General features: G+C 41.2%; 1 protein-coding gene across 1 annotated transcript in view; it reads left to right on the forward strand.

Moving 5' to 3' along the window:
- The window catches only part of MALRD1 (MAM and LDL receptor class A domain containing 1), a 334,428-nt gene that overhangs the window by 307,509 nt on the left and 4,743 nt on the right, over positions 1-22,176 (forward strand). Inside the window, exons 36-39 of the mRNA XM_075211472.1 lie at positions 15,582-15,664; positions 17,187-17,268; positions 18,697-18,772; positions 20,342-20,404. Coding sequence (XP_075067573.1) covers positions 15,582-15,664; positions 17,187-17,268; positions 18,697-18,772; positions 20,342-20,404 — 304 coding nt within the window. The remainder of the gene's footprint in view (positions 1-15,581; positions 15,665-17,186; positions 17,269-18,696; positions 18,773-20,341; positions 20,405-22,176) is intronic.

A 22,176-nucleotide genomic window follows, 5' to 3' on the forward strand; every position in this document is an offset into this window, starting at 1 on the left:
TGTGCCCTGCACTGTAGTGTGTAATAGTGTACTGTGCTCTGCACTGTAGTGTGTAATACTGTACTGTGCCCTGCACTGTAGTGTGTAATACTGTACTGTGCTCTGCACTGTAGAGTGTAATACTGTACTGTGCTCTGCACTGTAGTGTGTATTACTGTACTGTGCCCTGCACTGTAGTGTGTAATACTGTACTGTGCCCTGCACTGTAGTGTGTAATACTGTACTGTGCTCTGCACTGTAGTGTGTAATACTGTACTGTGCCCTGCACTGTAGTGTGTAATACTGTACTGTGCCTTGCACTGTAGTGTGTAATACTGTACTGTGCCCTGCACTGTAGTGTGTAATACTGTACTGTGCCTTGCACTGTAGTGCATACTTGCCAACTTTTTTTTTTCTTTTTCCGGGAGATGCCGGCTGGGACGTGGGCGTGCAGGGGGCGGGGCTGCGAAATCGCGTCATTTTGGCCCCGCCCCCGTGACGGAATGACGCAAATCGCGTCATTTTACAGTGGGGGCGGGGCTAAACGCCGCGATTCCGGGTGAATCGCGGCGTTTAAACTAAATTTTTCCCCCTTCCTATCAGGGAGATTGCCACACTCGTCCGGGAGACTCTTGCAAAATGCGGGAGTCTCCCGGACAATCCGGGAGAGTTGGCAAGTATGCTGTAGTGTGTAATACTGTACTGTGCCCTGCACTGTAGTGTGTAATAGTGTACTGTGCTCTGCACTGTAGTGTGTAATACTGTACTGTGCCCTGCACTGTAGTGTGTAATACTGTACTGTGCTCTGCACTGTAGAGTGTAATACTGTACTGTGCTCTGCACTGTAGTGTGTATTACTGTACTGTGCCCTGCACTGTAGTGTGTAATACTGTACTGTGCCCTGCACTGTAGTGTGTAATACTGTACTGTGCTCTGCACTGTAGTGTGTAATACTGTACTGTGCCCTGCACTGTAGTGTGTAATACTGTACTGTGCTCTGCACTGCAGTGTGTAATACTGTACTGTGCCCTGCACTGTAGTGTGTAATACTGTGACATGGAATAATGATGCAGAGTACACAGATTGTACTGCATTTGCAGGTTTGGTACAGAATAATAATAGTGGTAGTTTCTAAAATATGTAGGTACTTGATAAAGGCAGATTGTCGACCTGCATTGTATATCAAAAGCTGTATATTACGAAGCTGAATGAATACATGAAATAACTGGAGCGTTTGTGGTTAATTAAATACGTCCAACGTACTTTATTTCACTCCTCTGCAGCATGTTACCATGTTAGCCAACTGGTGCTTCTCTAACACAGCAGACATTGTGACTGACAGCGTGGGTGACTTGCTATGCTGAAATGCAGCGAGCACAGGGTCAGGGCCAGCGATGTCACAGCAGCTCAAATAACTGCAGTCTTAGCTGTTTGATTTGTATCAGATCTCATCAGGATACTGTCCTAAAGAGTTTTTCCTCATATCCTACCTTGCAGTACTGTTGGGTTCACCTCTGTCTCGCTTCAGGCTATTACCAGCCTCTATCTCTCCTCTCCAGGGTATATTACTCGGGTGCTCTTGATTGAATGCACAGTCAAACTCGAGACAGACACCTTAACCCCAAACATGGTATGTGGTTGCAATAGGCAATCTGACAGCCGCATGTTTAAACATTCTGGTCCTGCCAGTGCTCCCATTATCATATCACGGGTCAAAAGGGCCATGACATTCACTTGCTAATGCATTTGGGGACAAGTACACTTCCTTCACAGAAGCATTTACAGAATTATATTCTTCACAGAAGACTATAGCATCTAAATTCATGTGATGTTACTTATTAGGCCCCATGTGATGTTAATTATTAGGCCCCAAGCATTGTACAGCTCATTGTTCCCACTCATTCCACTGTACAAATAAAGGGTTATATTTGTTACATATATTCTCATCTATTTGGCATTTGGTGATTAGGTGTGACACTGAAATACTCTTGTTGAAATGAATCTGCTATTACAGATGTAGTTATTTTACTCCAATTTTTGGGAAACTTGTCAAGTCCCTCTATTCAGTCACAGTGCAAACATCTAGCATTTCCCGTCTGTTCCAGCCAGCCCTTTGTCTTCTCCGCTAGATGCTGTATAAAACTCATAAATAACTGAAAGTTTATTGGCAGAACCACGCATTAAATACAAGTTTTGCTAAAAAATAAATTATATACTCATGATGTAGATTGCAGCTTCAGTTGCGCCCCGGACTTCGACAATATACATCTGAGACAGAGCTAAGCATTATGATTTAATGTTGTCTCCTGTGGGAAGAGATGAATTTTTGATTGTCTGGGAATGACAAAATGATTTATAATCTTCCACAACAGCACAAAGCAAGCGCAGGGTGCAATGCTGACAAACTGAGGCTAAGGATATTACATTCAGAACATACTATATTGGAAATCAAGTTATATTACTAGCTATTAGAGAATACAGTGCATAGAATGTACACTTCCATTAAACCATCCAGCTTCTTTCAAAAAACACCTTTAGCTCCTCCACACTCTGTATTTCTTATGTTTTTACTAGAGTCAGAGGGTGACATGAGTAGTTTTGGATAGTTTTTCTTGTAGTCCCGGGAGAGCAGGCCCTCCTTTTCTGCATCTTGCTCCGTTCCTAGCGAGGTGGGTGGGGCCTTCATGACGCAGTTTGTGGCGTGATGATGCTATTCTTTGGCCATGTCCATCTGGCACGATAACGCAATCGAATGATGCTTCATCCCCCTTCCCCTTTCAGTTGCTGTCTGACCTTCCCTCTTGGATCTTGGGGAAGCACGGTGGCTCAGTGGTTAGCACTCCTGCCCTGCAGCGCTGGGGTCATGAGTTCAATTCCCGACCATGGCCTTATCTGTGTGGAGTTTGTATGTTCTCCCCGAGTTTGCGTGGGTTTCCTCCGGGTGCTCCAGTTTCCTCCCACACTCCAAAAACATACTAGTAGGTTAATTGGCTGCTTTCAAAATTTACCCTATTCTCTCTCTCTGTCTGTGTGTATGTTAGGGAATTTAGTCTGTAAGCTCCAATGGGGTAGGGACTGATGTGAATGAGTTCTCTGTACAGCACTGCGGAATCAGTGGCGCTATATAAATAAATGGTGATGATGATCTCTGGTGGGGAGAGGCATAAACTTGACAAGTATGACTAGGAGTATGCATAATACAGACACTAACATTACGAAAGTACAAAACACTTTCCTCACTTATAACATTTGAGCCTATATCTCTCACAATGTCCACTTTTTTTTTTTATAGGAAAGTACATGGGTTTGCAGGCCATAATAGGCAACACAGTGGCTTAGTGGTTAGCACTTCTGCCTCACAGCACTGGGGTCATGAGTTTGATTCCCAACCATGGCCTTATCTGAGTGGACTTTGTATGTTCTCCCCATGTTTGTGTGGTTTTCCTCTTAGTGCTCCCGTTTCCTCCCACACTCCAAAAACATACTAGTAGTTTAATTGGCAGCTGACAAATTGACCCTAGTCTGTCTGTCTGTGTGTATGCTAGAGAATGTAGACTGTAAGCTCCAATGGGGCTGCAAGTGATGTGAGTCAGTTTTCTGGACAGCGCTCCGGAATTAGTGGCGCTATATAAATAGATGATGCTGATGATAGTGTTGTCTACAGGGGTGCATGCTGAGTGCAGTCTACACCATGAATAAAACTGGGTACACACTATAGAAAATTACTACAGATGTGATTTCTGTAATGATTTTACCAACGACTGAAAGTCCTGATGAGCATGTAGATTCATGTGTATACACAATTTATCTTCAGATCTGTGATCTTCATCTCTCATAACCAGCTGCTGAAAAGATCCTGACCCTGCACACTCTATAGAGATCAGCCTACACTGCTTACATGAGTGCGTACACACTTACACATTTGTTCACTCATTGATCGTGATATTTAGGATGTTTATAAAACCAAATTAACAGATATAATGCACTTTGGTACGATAAAATATGATTGTGGGAGTGTAGACACTAATGCCATATCTGAACAGTCGTTTATCGTGTGATCGGCACGATGATTGCGTCACTGTGCACCCAGTAAGTCTAGTTAGGCATCCACATGCAAAAATAAGATGTAGTTTTGTGGGATGAGATTATTTAAATGAGATTCAAGGTTTGGAGACTGATTGATGGCAGTATTCCATTCCTTACAGGGATGCAGCGGATTTGTGCCTCTGCAATATGAATACGTTTTAAACATTCTCGGACATAGGAAACTAATCAAAAAATAAATCCAAAGCTGAAAACACCTCAATATACCGACACATCCTTTATATTCCAGGATGGTAGTCCCACAAGATTGCACTGATTATATGCCAGTATGAATCTTTTTAACATATTCAAGACAAAAACATCCTACCCCTTGCCATTGGCCAGCACATTGCTAAATGAAGTCTTTATTTATCCACTTGAAATTAACTCAAGGTCCACATATTATTAATTTGTTAAAACATAATACATCTTCATTAGATCCAGTAAACCCATATATTTAGCATATAAAGCAGCATAGCGTCCTGTTGTATGCAAACTAAAGCTCAACTGACTTCACTGACTACATCTGGGTAGTAATCAAAATTTCAACTGCAACTTAAATAGAATATGACATGCCATTGAGTTCCAAATTGATGCAATTAAATTCAAATGTAGAAACTAAGGAACATGCTAATAACCACTAATAAGCATACAGATACTAACCTACCTTAATCACCAAGCTCCTGTAACATCATCCCATAAGATCCTTTGCCTTTGTATTTACAGAAAAAAATAAATGCACCAATTTTTGTCTACAAGCCTGTACAGCAGCAGAAAATCCACTTATAGTGGGGGCGTTGCCCATAGTAACCAATCAGATTATAACTATGATTTTGTAGAATGTAGCTCAAATCTGATTGGCTGCTATGGGCAACTCCTCTTTCCTTTTAAGTAGCTTTAGTAAATTTACCCCATAGCATGTATTAGGCTTAGTTATAAGGGTACATACAGTTTTGAACATGCTGAGTTCTGTATGAGTACATGAACATTTACAATGATATATTTGAAATATTACCATTAAGTTATTTGTATTAGATCATCTTATATATAGGTTTAGTGGTCCTTTTAAAAAAAAATAAAAAATAGAATAATGTAAAAGTTTCTATTTTAATAAGGTGCATTTTCAATGTTAAAACAGCGTTGGTGGGAGTGGAGTATTCCTAATAATGATTCATTGCTTAACACCATCTGCAATTACGCAAAGTAATTAGTCTGCACTGGCTGATAGGGGCGAGTACGCTCTGTCAGCAAAAACACGAATACATTTAGTCCCTTTGCATGTGAACCATTTATCAATATCAACTTGCTGTAGTAAGCGGAAGGTAACTACTGTATACTTAAAAGACAGAAAGTATATATATATATATATATATATATATATATATATATATAATTTTATCACAGCAGCTGATCATTATACTGCTGGCAGACAGTATTTACCATTGAACAAGGACAGTAGTGATGGCAATGAACAAGCATTAATTGAATTAACAACACGATATGGCAGTTTATTTGCATATTCATGAAGTGCGATACAGTCAACATCATTTGTAGCCACATAATTTAGCAATATAAAAAGTGAACTTGGTTGTTATTTATCGGTTGAATTATTAGTTCTAATTAAATATGGCAATAAAACAGTAGAAAGGGAACATCATTAATACAATAATAATATATTTAGTGTAATGTAAAGTGACATGATTTCATTATTTGCATATTTTTTGGACCATAAGGCACAACAGTGTTTACACCTCTGTTTCTATGTCCCTATAGAAATGCTGTTGCCTTTCATAAGAAGCACTGCTGTATAATTATTACCTACACCTTCCCTTCTCTGTTACTGCTCTGTGCAGTGGGTGATACTAGTCCATACACCCTGCTGGATGTACATGCTGTACATGTGCAGTAACGCCCTGTTTCCCAGCTCATGTATCGTCCTCTCCAGAACAGCAGAGCAGGGGCTCCAGGGAGGATGGACACATATCCCCCAAAAAATTACTATGAAACCTAGTGATGGCATTTTACCACCCTGATTAGGATTTTGTTATATTATCTTTTGTGTAGGCTAAAGATCATCATCATCTATTTATAAAGCGCTACTAATTCCGCTGCGCTGTACAGAGAGCTCACTCATATCAGTCCCTGCCCCTTTGGAGCTTACAGACGAAATATCCTAACATACACACAGACAGACAGACAGACAGAGAGAGACTAAGGTCAATTTGATAGTAGCCAATTAACCTACCAGTATGTTTTTGGAGTGTGGGAGGAAACCGGAGCACCCAGAGGAAACCCACGCAAACACGGGGAGAACATACAAACACCACACAAATAAGGCCATGGTCAGGAATCAAACTCATGACCACAGTGCTGTGAGACAGAAGTGCTAACCACTAACCACTGGTGCTGCCCATCATTTGATCCTTCAGAGCCAATGTGCTGAAAGCTGTCAGACGTCTTCCAGATTGCTGACAAAAAGCCATTGGCTAACTTCATACAGACACGTTGTCTAAACTGGAAAACTCTACAGTCATGCTGTTTTGAGAATGACACAAATATTATTTTTCACAAAGTCTGCTGCCTTAGTTTGTATGATGGCAATTTGCATCTATTCCAGACTGTCATGAAGAGTGATCAGATGAATAGCAATTAATTTCAAAGTCCCTCTTTGCCATAACAATAAACTTTATTCCAAAAACAACATTTCCACTGCATTTCAGCCCTTCCAGAAAAAGGAGCAGCTGACATCAGGTGAGACTGTTGACAAGGACGAGGACAAGGCTGGAGATCACTCTGTCATGCTGATTAAGTTAGAATAGCAGACTGGAAGCTTTAAAAGGAGGGTAGTGCTTGAAATTATTGTTCTTCCTCTGTTAACCATGGTTATCTACAAGGAAACACGTTGAGTTATCATTGCTTTGCAAAAAAAGGGTTTCACAGACAAGGATATTGCTCCTAGTAAGATTGCACCTAAATCAACCATTTATCGGATCATCAAGAACTTCAAGGAGAGAGGTTCAGTGGTTGTGAAGAAGGCTTCAGGGCGCCCAAGTACATCCAGCAGCCACCAGGACCGCCTCCTAAAGTTGATTCAGCTGCGGGATTGAGGCACCACCAGTGCAGAGCTTGCTCAGGAATGGCAGCAGGCAGGTGTGAGTGCATCAACACACACAGAGAGGCGAAGACTTTTGGAGGATGGCCTGGCGTCAAGAAAGCCAGCACAGAAACCACTTCTCTCCAGAAAAAACATCAGGGGCAGACTGATATTCTGCAAAAGGTATTGGGTTTGGATTGCTGAGGACTGTGGTAAAGTAATTTTCTCTGATAAAACCCCTTTCAGATTGTTTGGGGCATCTGGAAAAAAAATTGTGGGGAGAAGGAAAGGTGAGCGCTACCATCAGTCCATATGTATCCCAGAAGTTGATTGACAGTATGCCAGGGTGAATTGCAGAGGTCTTCAAAAAGAAGGGTCAACACTGCAAATATTGACTCTTTGCATAAACTTAATGCAATTGTCATTAAAAGCCTGTGACACTTATGAAATGCTTGTAATTTTACTTCAGAATATCATAGCAACTTCTGACAAAAAGGTCAAAAAACAGTGAAGCAGTAAACTTTGTGAAAACCAATACTTGTGTCATTCTCAAAACTTTTGGCCATGACTGTGCAGACAAATCACAGCTATACAACATATTAAATGTAACATGATTACTTTTATATTGTCCACTCAGATATCTAGTTAATGTGTAAATGGATGCATACATTGGTCTTGTATTGAATATGTATCTAATTGATTACCTTTTTATCTACTGCAGACAATGGTGCCTAACAACTGAAAATAAATGTTTAATTACAATTGGCAGGATTCCGTAAGAAACTTAACCTTCAGCTCCAGTTGCTATGTAGACTTTACATTTTGGAGCCAACACACTTTTAAAACTATAAAAATTATATGACGTTTTAGAGGTTCTTTCATTCTACATTAAAGTGAGTGGATGAATATGGATTTGATGGTTGTCTGCCACACTTTTGGTTGTTGAAATAGGTTAATTAAAGTGTAGCTGTCATCTGCACACAGTGGAGACAGTCATTTTGTAGGCTAAACCAGTGGTTCCTAAACTTTTGTAGTTCGCGGCACCCTTAGAGTCTCCATAATTTTTTCAAGGCACCCCTCCAAAATAATTACTGAGCAGTCCTGTTTTAGAAGTAGTTGGGTCAAAAAATTGTAATAAGTATTTAGGTCAGGACAGAAATACTTATTTAGTTGTATGCAAAAATGCCCACTCTTCCCCCAGACACTCTGCCCCCTCTGCATCCAGACGCTGCCCCCAGTGCCTCTGCCCTCTCACGCTGCCCCCAGTGCCTCTGCCCTCTCACGTTGCCCCCAGTGCCTCTGCCCTCTCACGCTGCCCCCAGTCCCTCTGCCCTCTCCGTCCTCTGCCCCGCTGTCCCCCTCCTCTGCCACGCTGCCACAATCCCTCTCACTCTGCCCCCTCTGCCGCGTGCCAGCCATAGATAAAAAAAAAAAAAGAACACACAAACTTACCAATCCGCGCGGCGCCGGGACCCAGCATCCTCCTCTCTCACGCAGCTTGTCCCTGAGTGACAAACTGCGTGAGAGAGGAGGATGCTGGGTCCCGGCACCGCGCGAATTGGTAAGTTTGTGTGTTCTTTTTTTTTTATCTATGGCTGACCCGCGGCACCCCTGTGACAGCGCAGCGGCACCCCTGGGAGCCGCGGCGCACACTTTGAGCACCGCTGGGCTAAACCGATGTGGCACTCTGTAGGGTTCTTGTTGTCAGTGACTAACTTGTACCTTTTCTCTGGAGAGAGAGTGCCACCTACACCGACATAGAGAGAGGCAAGACCCCAACCAGAACAGGACCCCCAAGAGTGGGGGGGTCACCATTGTGGTGACATCAATACTTAGCCTCTCAATTCTCTAGGAACTAATAATAACATGAATGTAAATTTCCATTACATTATACTGTATTACTATTACCGGTATTTTGCCCAATAATTTAATTCTACATCAGTTTTGCCCCTTAATCAATGAGTAATGATTGTCCCCATGATTCCTAAGTCAAAGATGCCTTCTCCTCTTATGTTCTGAAATGTCAACATTGCTCAAACGACGTGCACATTCAGCATTCGAGGGTATCAATATCTGGTTTTAAAAATACTTTTTTTCGGGCAGTTTTGGCTAAGCCAACAGCGGTTTAGATGTCGGACATTTGAGCCTTACACTGCCCTATAGTAAATGTGGTGGTTTGGAGCACTAAATCACCAGCAACGTGTGCTGGTTTAAAACTGCCTACAAAACAATTTTTTGTTAAATCCAGCCCCATATTTGCAGCTTAAAGAACCACAGCCCACATGTATTTCTTACCTGTGATCAGCAATAAGGGAATTCTGTCCTTTTCTATCTCTCTCTGAAGAGATCACATAAACATTGGCTCAGATAATCTCAGCATTGTGTATCCTGCCCCCGCTTCCTGGTTGCCATGTAACAGGTGAAGGGGAAAGTGAGTGTGGATAGAGAACAGGCTGTGTGAAGATGGATGGCTGTGGCTCCTGTAGTGCTGTCCAGCTTACAGTGTGAGGGTGGATAGAGAGGACAGACTCTGTGCAGATGGATGGCTGTGGGCTCCTGTAGTGTTGTCCAGCTTACAGTGTGAGGGTGGATAGAGAGGACAGACTCTGTGCAGATGGATGGCTGTGGGCTCCTGTAGTGTTGTCCAGCTTACAGTGTGAGGGTGGATAGAGAGGACAGACTGTGTGCAGATGGATGGCTGTGGCTCCTGTAGTGCTGTCCAGCTTACAGTGTGAGGGTGGATAGAGAGGACAGACTCTGTGCAGATGGATGGCTGTGGGCTCCTGTAGTGTTGTCCAGCTTACAGTGTGAGGGTGGATAGAGAGGACAGACTGTGTGCAGATGGATGGCTGTGGGCTCCTGTAGTGTTGTCCAGCTTACACTGTGAGGGTGTTTAGAGAGGACAGACTGTGTAAAGATGGATGGCTGTGGGCTCCTGTAGTGTTGTCCAGCTTACAGTGTGAGGGTGGATAGAGAGGACAGACTGTGTGCTGATGGATGGCTGTGGGCTCCTGTAGTGCTGTCCAGCTTACACTGTGAGGGTGTTTAGAGAGGACAGACTGTGTAAATATGGATGGCTCTGGGCTCCTGTAGTGTTGTCCAGCTTACAGTGTGATGGTGGATAGAGAGGACAGACTGTGTGCAGATGGATGGCTGTGGGCTCCTGTAGTGCTGTCCAGCTTACAGTGTGATGGTAGATAGAGAGGACAGACTGTGTGCAGATGGATGGCTGTAGGCTCCTGTAGTGTTGTCCAGCTTACAGTGTGACGGTGGATTAGTGAGCTGGGAGACACTAACCACCCATTGCAGTAGAAATGCCTCTCGATTTCCAGAGTCTAAAATGTCTCTACTTGCCGGCTACTGATTGATCCATCTGCCTGCAGACTAGTAGGCAGAAGAGAAGAGCAAAGACTGGATGCTTTGATGTTATATTGCATACTTACCAACATTTTACTCTTTCCCTCCGATGATTCCGGAGGGAAGGTGAAGTACGCAGCAATTGCGTCATTTTTGGGACCAAAATGACGTGATTCACTGAAGATTGCATGACGGAGGCTCCCATCTTCACTAGGAAGTGAGCAGGATGCGGAAGGATGGCCTGCTCTCCTAGGAGTCTGGGAGACCTACCCGGAATTCAAGAGTCTCCTGGACTCGGTCCTTTAGGAATCTAGCTGTGCCCAGTAATGAGGTTACACATATCATGTACCATGCCCCCAAACTTTTGAGTTGTGAGAGGACTATCACTATTCAATGGACAGGAGAGATGTGGGAGGAGATAATGGGATTAGCGGGAAGGGAAGACAATTAATATGGCATGTAATTCTATTAGCGCTCAATTCTTAGAACATTCCAAAACTAAATAATAATATTGAGAACAAAAAGCAAACAACAAACAAAAACAAAGTTCTGTGTGGAAACGAAACGCGTTGAGTTACTCTTACACTCTATCCTATTGACATCGTGGCTGTGTCTGTCCCTTGCCGACGCTGCCATACCCTGTACTATATGTGAGTACTACACATTTTTTGTCATCGCTAAAGTTTTTTATATTAACCACTCCATTTGCCTTCTCTGGTAATATCCCTCTGGCTGGAGAGGAATTAGTCGTGGGAGAACATTCTAACGACAAGTTTCGCATTGAATAGAGGAGGGTCCCGGCTATCTGCATGAGGTTACTACACAGCATGTTATCGGGGATTATTGAATTTGGAAGAGGAAACTGACTTTACCCCCTACACTGGGAATAGGCTTAATTATATTGCTTCAACTGTGAGTGCCCTCCTTCCCCTATTTGTTATTTGGTCCTCAGCCATTGATATTCATTGTATTACATCGTTACGCTAACTCATTGACTTATTGTGGGTACATTTTCAATCATTGACCAAGTTGAACATCATCCTACACATTTATATGGAACTACAGCTTATGCATGGACTTTTTTTTGGCAATATACTTTTTTTCTGTTGATTGTTTGGCTGTTTGTGTTTGTGTTTTTTATATATCTTGTTTTGTTTAGTTTTTTCTTGTGTTTTTTCTTTTTTTCTGTTTGTTTATTACTTTTTCTTTGTTTTTGTTTGTTGTTTGCTTTTTGTTGTTTTTTGCTCTCAATATTATTATTTATTTTTGGAATGTCCTAAGAATTGAGTGCTAATAGAATTATATGGCATACCAATTGGGAATTGGGAACTCCCCTTAATAGCAGCTCTTTCTGGAGTGATTTCCGAATTAGAGCGCTATCCTCTATATTGTTATTCAGGGAAGATAATTAATGGCAACTGTACTGAGTAGTAAGTTCTGAAGATTAAGAAGTAGAATAAAGAACACTGTAGAAATAAGGTGAAAACATATTTTATAGGTCTCTTAATATCTCAAAGGAAAACACAAAATAGAGTATTAAGAGTCCTTTAAGAGCTATACAATGGCATTTTGCTGTGTCTTGTATAAATTATATAAATATGAGATGTGACCATCTGTGACTATATGAAATCATGACAAGGTTACGTGTTGACCTCTAGTATCTGTAATAATTTACAGTAGAGGGGGCATTCTACCTGATAATATGCACATTTTTCTAATGAACACTGAAGACATCCAAGTTCACTGTTTATACAAATATTAACATCTCTTGATTATTATGTGTATTTACAGTTGATGTTTTTTTTCTTGTATATAATATAAAGTTTTCTCCATGTGACAGATGATTCATTTAGTATTTGGAGAATATCCAGGTTTGTTTTCTTGTTATTTAATTCACTCACAGTCTTGGCTATTACATTAATGGGATATAATGAGAATAAGGCCAATTGGAGAAAGCTATAAAAATACAGGACATTTTTAGCAAGTATTGTTGCCAAGAGTTCTTCCTAATTTATGTGCAGGTAAATGCATTCTGCTACTAAAATACACAGCCTTTGTGTAAAGTGAGTGCAATTTAATACATAATTGAAAATTTTGCATGTGCTTGGTGTTGATATGTTATGTGCTTTATGCTTCTAAAAGACAAAAATGTAGTTTATTTTGAAATACTTAAAAGCACTGTAATACATATAAAATGTATAATGAACTATTACTATTGCAGATACTAATTTTGCATAGCAGTTTAAAAAAAATAGATAAAAACATTAAAGTGTACCCATCATGACTAGACATATACAGCTTTCTCCCACTTAGGGGTTTATTTATTCATATGTGTCGATAAGACTGACTGCGACGATAAAAAAATCACCTATCACTGCAATTTATCAATAAAATATCGTCTGGACGGCTGAGAGATATTCAGCTACCTCTGCGATACTGGCCTGGTGCTATAAAGGTCAACTTACAGCTTTATCTGGCTAATATGTGGAATATTCACGTATGTGACCTAGGTCATGAAATGAAACGGAAAGCCCAGATTTGTAAAGACTTATTAAAGACCCAGATTTGGTAAAAGCAAATAGTAATAATAACAGTAATAATAATAATAATAATAATAATAATAAAAAATATGTAAAAAAAATATGTAAACGTGTGTGTGTGTATATATATATATATATATATATATATATATATATATATATATATATATGTTAAAAATATTGACCATTGGAAAAAAAAAAAGTTTTACGTTTTTTTCAAACAATATAGTATTTTTTTTATTAATTTTCTTTACTTTTTTTTTTTTTTTTGTTATAGCCATCCCATGTTATTGCTCTGATACATGCATGTTAAAAGGCTTCCCCATGCATTGGGTTAGCCTATCTCTGGTGAAACAGAAGTATAGAGGGTGTATTTGGGAGAGACATGATGAGGAGGTGATGAGAGAGATATGAGGGTAACAATAGCAGTTTTTCTAACTCTTTTTGCATCACTATGCCCTTCATTTTAAACCATAGCGACCCCCCTGTCTTAAGCACCCCAGACCCCCCCCAAAATCTTATTCCAGTCCAGTTCTGGTCACAGATTCGTTAGGTCAACCCACACCAACAGCTAATATGCAATATGCAAAAGCTTGGAGTCACAAGACAAAAGGGAGTATAATGCTGATTTCTCTAGAATGGTCTCTGTATGTCAACAACTTAATTTTGAAATTAGGCTTTTGTCATGTGTTACTATTAAAAAATAAAGTGACTTTATGATTGAGTGCAAGGAAGAATTGAGCATCTACCTGTGCTCTGTGCTTGAGTACGGCTACATTCCTTGTGCACACACCCTTCCACCTGCCTTCAATATGCCTAGGTTACCTGATAAAACCTGGAAGTACAGGGTGTTACAACACTTGGGGCATGACTTTGCAGTTCTGTTGTGCTTGAGAAACTCACAGCTAGGTTATATTTGCCAACTTGTAGTTTCTCCCTTCTAGGAGATCCTGGAGGGTAGGTCAGGTGTCAAGTGTAGTAGGGGGGCATGGTGATGCCATCGCATTACCCTTGCCCCTCCCACTATCGAGATTTCTGACATTGCTCTGCAGGGGTGGGGCTTAATTATGCAATTCACGTCTCCCCAGGATCCTGCTCTTCCAAAAGGACTCACCGAAATTTGTGAGCTTCCCAGAAATTTAGAAAAGTAGACAAGTACTGTCAACTTATGTCCTATTCTCTTTTCCCCTTTGGTAAAGTATCCTGGTCACTGTTCTATTCACTCAACTCTAATGAAACAACTGGTGAAATTTATGGAAAACTGTTGGTTTGTTGTTTCATTGCAGTTTCAGGTACTTGTGTTTCACACTCTTACTTGCAGAGAACCTGTAGCCTACATATGTTATATATCTTGCCTGTCATGCCATATATAGTAATATGCTTCATTTATTTCTTTGTTTACATTTATGCTTCTTGAGTTTCTTGTATTTTGCCTTTGCTTGTGTTATATTTTACATGTTGGCTGGCGTCTACCATGCAGTCCCTAGGCCGCTAGTTCCTGAGAGCCCACTTGATGCATCTGATGCATCACAGCCCATGAGCCAGCTCACACACAGAAGGATGTAGAAGCATTGCCTCCCCAGTGTCCGGGACCCCTCGCCGTCCCAGCACATGTGGTGGATATAGTCCCCCCGTGCCTCTCCATACTGTACATCTTTGTACTATGCTTTATTTCCCCACTGAAAAACTCTGCAGTAATAATAATAATAATGCACACGGGGTGCGCTTGTGTGCCTCATATTGCATCCATATACAAAATCAAGATTTTTTTGGGCAGACAAAATACTTAAATAATGAACTTTATGAAAAATAAACACCCATCACACAGCCTGTTTCTGGTAATCTCATTTTATTGCAGTGCATAAAGTCAGACAATAAAGTAATTGCTTATTTAAATATACCGGTAAGTGGCTTAAAATGGTGCTGAAAATCAAAGCAACCAATCAAAAGTTTACTTTGAAATTTTAAACTATTAGAATAAATACTGATTGGTTGCTGTGGGTTACAGCACCATATTTGCATAACTAACTGTACCAGTTTTCATAAATCTCTGCAATAGTATTAATTTGTCTAGAGTTAGTTGCTGCATAGAATTATTATTTTTTCCTTACTTAGAGTATGCTCTCCATATTTAGTTTTCTATTTGACCTTTACAAGTAATGTTCGAAATTTATTGACACATTTCTTTTTAAATGAGCCTACCTATTGGCCTCCTGGCACTGGTCTAATGACTTATCCATCACTGCGATGTCCCTGGAATAGAAATTTAAGCATGGCACAGCCACCAGTAAATTAGTTTATTTTTGCATCTGGGATCTACCACATGAAGAGTCAGCACTTCTCTGACACTGTTTGCAATCACCTAAATAAGTGCAAATGCCAAGAAAATGCTGAACACCGTAAAACATGACATCTCGGAGAGGTTTAACTGCACAAGTATGAAGCAATAGTTGGCAGATTGTGACCACGTTACTTTTGCTGTATTCTTAAATTGCTTAATTCTGTAATTTCCTGTTTTTCATTTTCAGATGTAAGAAGAACTGGCAGGGGACCCGATGTCATATCAGTTCTCCTAATACATCTCCACCCACGTCAGAAGGTGATACCATGGGTAAGAATGACATCTCATTCCAGAGATACAATGTACTAAGCACAATACATGATTATGTCCCTTGCCAATCGGCTGTACATACATGACAGACCACCTTCAACTTGTATAACTAATATCCAGTCCATGATGATATAGAAGTGGTCTATGATCTTTGGGTGGTATTAGTCCACTTGCCCTTGAACAAAAAGAAGCAAATTAATGTAGATCCCTCTTTTGTATTTTCTAATATCTCTCACCCATTGTTGACTCAACACCGCCATTGTATTAGTGTTGCAGTAATTGATTCAGGCTAATTATTTTATTTAGCAGTTTGAGGATTGATGGGAATAACATTGTCATAGTCGAAGTAGGTTAATATTACTTGATTTAAATATACATTTGGACTATATGTCCCAACCTTTTTCTTTCAAGACACAGCTAACGCTTGTATTTGTAATTGTGATGCATCTGGAAATGGCTTCCCCTTATTTTCCAGGGGAAACCTTCAGAAAACCAGTACTTATTTATTTAATTTTTTTTCAAAGCCTTGGAACGTGCTATCAAAAGTCCAAAAGTGCCCAAAAAAGGTGCAAAAGTAATAAAAAAAGTGCGAACATGGCCCTTCCTTTAAAAAGAAAAGGCCCTGGTCCCCGACCCCATAACCAAAAGGTCCCTTAGGGGGCGAAGGGTCTTCAGACCCCCTTCGCCGCAAGGCTAGGGGGGCCCCTTTAGCCCCTGGGATCCGCTGAAGCTTCACCCAGGACTTGACAACATGTCCAACCCCCGGAAGGGAAGGACCAACGATGGTTTTCAGGGGGGCCGGAGCCTCAGGGCCACACAACCCCCCCTAGATCTATTGGGGACGGAGCCCATAAGGGCGTACCCGAACCCAAACAAATCCAAGAAACGTGAAAACATAAAAGTGAAAGTGACAAACGTGGAGAAAAAAATAAATAGTGCAGAGTGGATACGGCCCCAGCCTAATGGCTGAGCTGGTAGTAAAAAATTTCTCACCCAGCCAAAAGGCCAGGGCAAAGAATGTAGCGAGTGCTAAATGAAAGTGGTCAAAAGTGCATGGGTGCCAACAAAATCATGTGATATCTATATTAAGGCGTCTTGGCCCGTGATTTATGGCACCCCCGGGGTCGCCACTCCTGGAGGCACATTTGTCCCAGGCTTTCAAAGCGGCATACCCGTCCCCTGGCCAGAGGACCAAGTGCAGCTCTGCCACAACTGCACTTGATCTTAGCCAAAAGGCAGAGAATCCAAAACCAGTACTTATGGGACATTAACCCAATGTCAATAAATCTCAGCAAATGAATTGTGTTGGATCTGTGTAATTGTGTAAATGACAGGGTGGTGGTGGTCCCATATTCCTCAGCTTTCTTAGCAGTCACGTGGAGACTATTTCCAGCAACATGAAACATCTAAAAATTAATAACAGTACAGAGCAAGATGCAAGGCTCCTGTGTATGAAAATGTTGAAGTTAAAAAAAAACGATATATAAAACCCCATTCATACTTTCATTTTGTTTCTGTGCAGGTATGTGGATAGGTGTTGGCATCGGATTGGCGTGTTTGTTTATTGAACTTAGCATCGCATTCTTCTGTTTCTACTATAACAGGTAAGATGTGTGTATTCTAAATGAGTTATAGCAATACTGTAATAAACTAATTACAGTATTGCTATAACTAAACTTACATCTCTGTTGTGCTTGAACGTTTATTGTTGCTCTGAGTCTGTTGTGAATGTACACTATATTATCGGTGTAGGCATGCTTATACTTACACAAGAGCTAAAGAGCTATAAGCTCTGCCTTATAGTATAAACCATGAGTCTGCAGTCATTACATTAGGGCCGTGATCTCATCAGCACACATTTTAAAAAGGGAGCCAGGGGCAAAGAAGAGTATGATGATCATTTACAAAGAGAGAGTCACATCTATCAATACTAAAGAAGCCCGGCGGTAACCGCCTTAAATTAAACTGAAATATAATCACTAAATGAAATAACACAGCAGTCCATGATTGAAGTCCCCGCAATATGCGCTGATATATGTGGCTGCAAATAACTGTCATAGTTTCCAGACTACCCAGCAGGTCACATGTTCCAGGTTACCCAGCAAGGCTGCAAATAACTGTCAGTTTCCAGACCACCCACAGGTCACTTGTGCCAGGTCACCCAGAAGGTGCACAGGGAGAGTTCACTGACTGGTACATATTCCAGAGCAACCGCTAGGTGCACAGGTGTATTGGCGTAAGTGAGGAGATAGAAGATTTTGTAAGGAAGATGTATAGTGTCTGTGGACGTTTGTCTGCACATTGTTTGCTGACAGCAGCATTTAGATGTTGTAGAATTCTCACATGGAGCTATCCTCCTTAATTAGCATGTAGCAAGTGACCAGCCTGCGCGCTCCTGTAGATGTGGGTGAAGATGGTAATTACACTATATTTCATGTACCCCTATCAGGCACAGGCTGGGAGAGGGAATCCCGGGGGGCACACAGGCGGCCGCATCACATGACGCGGGATGCGGCCACATCATTGATGACGCGGCCTCATCGCCTGTCATGTGATACGGCCGCCTGTGTGCTGACGCGGCCGCATCTCATGTCATCAGATGCGGCCGCGGGTAAAAATGTGGTATGTTGCATCCGGGGGCGGCCGCCCGACCTACCCCCCAGCCCTAATAGCGGTCTGATTGAGCGGCCGGGGGGCCACTGCCCCCCTTCCCCCCCGGGCCAGCCCGCCCCTGACCCCTAGTAAATTGTCTCAGACGTTTATTTGGGGACATTTATGAAACCAGTGGACAGAAAAGAGGTGCTGTAAGTCACAGCAGTCAAACAAGTGTTTGCTTTCATTTTCTAAACAGTGCAAAAAAGAAGTAAGCAATGTGATCAATTGCTATGAGTTACCCCAGTATTTGTAGACGTCTGCCTGTATATAGGAACATTATTGCTGTTCGGAACACACAAGTTTAGATGTCTTTCACTTTAAAACTTCATGAGCTCATGATTAAAATTAATACTGGCCTTCATTTTATTTTCCAACAGGAAGCATAAAGGCGATATTACCAGTGGGTTTTCCAATCCAAACTATGCAGGAAGTAGCACGACTTCACAGGACGAGGTACATAAAATCTTTATAAACCATTGCAGTGCATTTGCTTTGAGCCATAGAGGAACAATGGAGCAGAGCTCAGAATTTATTCACACACTTGCTCTTTCATGAAGTGCGAAACAGTAATATATAATAAAATATATATGAAATACTTCTTTGTTTAGCGAGCAGGCTCTCGCTGTGTCTTATTGTGATAGTCTGCTGACTGATCACAGGACTGTGTGCTGGCTTCTTCTGCGAGCTTGCTGTCACATGACACATTAGCATATTGTTAAAGGCCTCTAACCCCATTTTTTCGCTTTGTTTTCATCTAATGAAAATGTCAAGGGATGAACATATAAAAATATGTCAAGGGATGAATATATAAAAATATTTTTTTTGGCAGGATTTGACCTAATTTCTATGACAATGTTATGAAGTCTGCATGATGAGTTCACCATTGATTGTTTGCCGAACTGTAGCTTGGCTACGTGGCGCCCAGTGGCATTATTCAATACGAGCAGCTGCTTGAGTATCATCATGTAACTCACGTCTGTGTTATATATCCAAAACTTGGCTTTCTAGTTCCACTTGCAAAAAATAAAAATCTAAATATATTTAAAATGAATTCTTTTGCAGCAATTCTGCTTTTCAAAAATTTAGTATTTAAATAAATTTGAAAAAACTTCAATATCTTCTTCTCTAAGCCTGAGATTGCGGAGGATTGTGGCGGTAGCAATGGTGTTTACGCCGCAATAGTGCTTTTCTTCTATTCATAAATAGACCTGTAAATAACATGTACACGCTCATGGATCTTGAAGCAGTGCAGTTAACCACTTAGTTGCATGTGAAATATTTACCTGTATTAGGGTCAGAGCCTGATTAACAATAGGGCTAAAGGGGCTACAGCCCAGGGGCCTTAGGGCAGCTTGGGGGCCCACCGACATTCATCGGGTCGAGGGAGACCTCGCATCCGGCTCCGACTGTCACCTGTTCAAGGAGAATGGCAGGCAGCTAATAGCAAATGTTATGCTGTTAGCTGCCTGCCGTCACTGTAGTACTTACGCGGCGCGCAGTAATCTCCTTAAGGAGATTACAGCACGCCGCGGAAGCACTACAGGGAGTGGAACAACGGAAGGAGGTAAGGTCACGGGCTGGGGCCTCATGGGTGGGGGGGCCACATGGGGGGAGGGGGGCCCTCAAAGTACCCTTAGCCTGAGGCCCTCCCTTCCCTTAATCCAGCCCTGATTAGGGTACATACATACTGCTGTTTGAGTTAAGAGTTTTATTTTTAATACTACTTGTTCTATTTCAGTGCATTTGCTGTGTTCTAAAGCATTTGAAAAATATACAAATATCTCTAAAATTCTAGTAAAACACACATCAAATGCTTATTGCACGTTTATGCTTTTGTTATGTGTTTTTACTGCCATTTTTGCTAGCGTCAAAAAAAAGCATCTCAAACACCAATAGGTATTTAGCTTTAGGGTAATACTAATTATTTTACAATGACGTTAAACATACTGCATTATCAAAAGGTGACTTGTTTGGTGTATATTGTATTGTATGTATATTTCTCTGTTATTTTTTCTTTTTTAGGTGTCTGAAACTGTTCATCATAATGTTCAAATCAGTGTTTTTCCCTGGAAAACAGCCCATGAGGTATGTCTTTGTCTTGTTTCAATCACTATTTTTTCATAAAAGTAACAGTATCATAAAAGAATAATCAAAAATATCTGCCTAATATTTAAAATTGAGTTATGGTGGTTTAAAATCTCATGTTAGAAACATAACAAATATACTGTGTGACGATTATGTAATATATCTAATGACTGATTGTTATTTTTTGTTGAATTCATGTATAACAATGTATATTGTATGTAACCTTGTAATGTACCGTATTTTTCGCTCCATAAGACGCACTTTTTCCCCCCAAAAAAGTGGGGGGAAAAGTGTGTGCGTGTTATGGAGCGAATACTAAAAAAAAAGACTTGAACAGAACCTTGATCGAGAATACCTGGCTGCCGTGGGGACGCTCAAGCGTCCTGCTGCCGGGCGGATGTCTCCATTCTCCAGTAAGTGTGCGCATACGAGTGACGTTGTGTGAAGTAGCCAGCTGAATTCATGGTGACCCCCTATCTACTTGTTCCCGAACTCCCAGCGATTCCCAACTTCCTGCCCCGCAACTCCGACTAATCCATAGGGCTGGCAGGCGGGATCAGCCTGAGGAGGCCCCCGTCATACAGTGCACTGAGCCCTGGGCTCCTGAGTGGGAGAGATCCGACACCTCCCAGCCACACACGCAGCCCTCACTCCTCCCTATGGGCCTTCCTCCTCCTTCTCCCTCCCACAGCCGGTCCCTCCTTCCCCGGCAAACTTCGTGTGACAGCAGCTGACAGCTATTACAGTATGCCATGGATATTGTGAGACCTACTAATAGTGGTAGGTCCAATCATTGTAATATGTCATTACAGTTACCTACCCACCTGCCTAAGAGAATTCACATCACATCAGTGATAAATAAGAGCAATATATTTATTCCTTATACATGTTTAGCACCCAGGTCCTGATTATCCAGTAAGCTTAGGCTGCGGCCTAGGCTGTCAGGCTTTTTTGAGGATGCAAAAATGTAACTTCACAACCTGACACCTCATAGCCATATTAGCAGTGCCATTTGGTTCAGAATATTTGAGATTTGAGATTTGGTTCAGAATATTTGAGATTTGAGATTTGGTTCAGAATATTTGAGATTTGGTTCAGAATATTTTTTTCCTGTTTTCCTCCTCTAAAAACTAGGTGCGTCTTATGGTCAAGTGCATCTTATGGAGCGAAAAATACGGTAATCTCAACATGTGCTTTGCTAGATGACATGAGTCTGAACTGCAAGAGTCAATAATCTGTTGAAGTTAGCCAGACCAGAGAGAGATGGGTATCTCTGAGAAGTTTGAAGCCCCAAAGTTGTAAACCATCTAGCCAAGCAGAATAGGCAGAGATGAGAACTCAAGGTCCTGTGAACATTCCCGATCTCAGGACATCCCTAGCTCACTTCGAAAGCCCTGTGACATTTGGGAGATCAATCTGTCCTTATTGACAGCTTAACTCCAAGGGTGAGGGTGAGAGCTATGTGGAAAAAGGTTTGATATCTTCTGCCTTAGACAATAACGTGTGCATTTTTATGAGGGTGTCTGTCAATACTGAAATGTCCCACATTTCTCAATTGTGTTTCCTCACACACCAAGTCTTAACTAGTAAGTAGTGACACTGGTTTTATTTCCTATTTTATTTCTGAAACTTATTTGTACAATTTATTGTATGTCTTGTCATTAGCTTTTTTGTAACTAAGCCTTGGAAACATTTTTCGGGTTAAAATACATTTAATCTCGCATTTTCTCTGTGATTCTTTCTGAATTTACAAAGTCCAGGGAGGCTCATGA

This window comes from Mixophyes fleayi, chromosome 5, assembly GCF_038048845.1.
Source record: "Mixophyes fleayi isolate aMixFle1 chromosome 5, aMixFle1.hap1, whole genome shotgun sequence".
Taxonomy (NCBI): Eukaryota; Metazoa; Chordata; class Amphibia; order Anura; family Limnodynastidae; genus Mixophyes; species Mixophyes fleayi.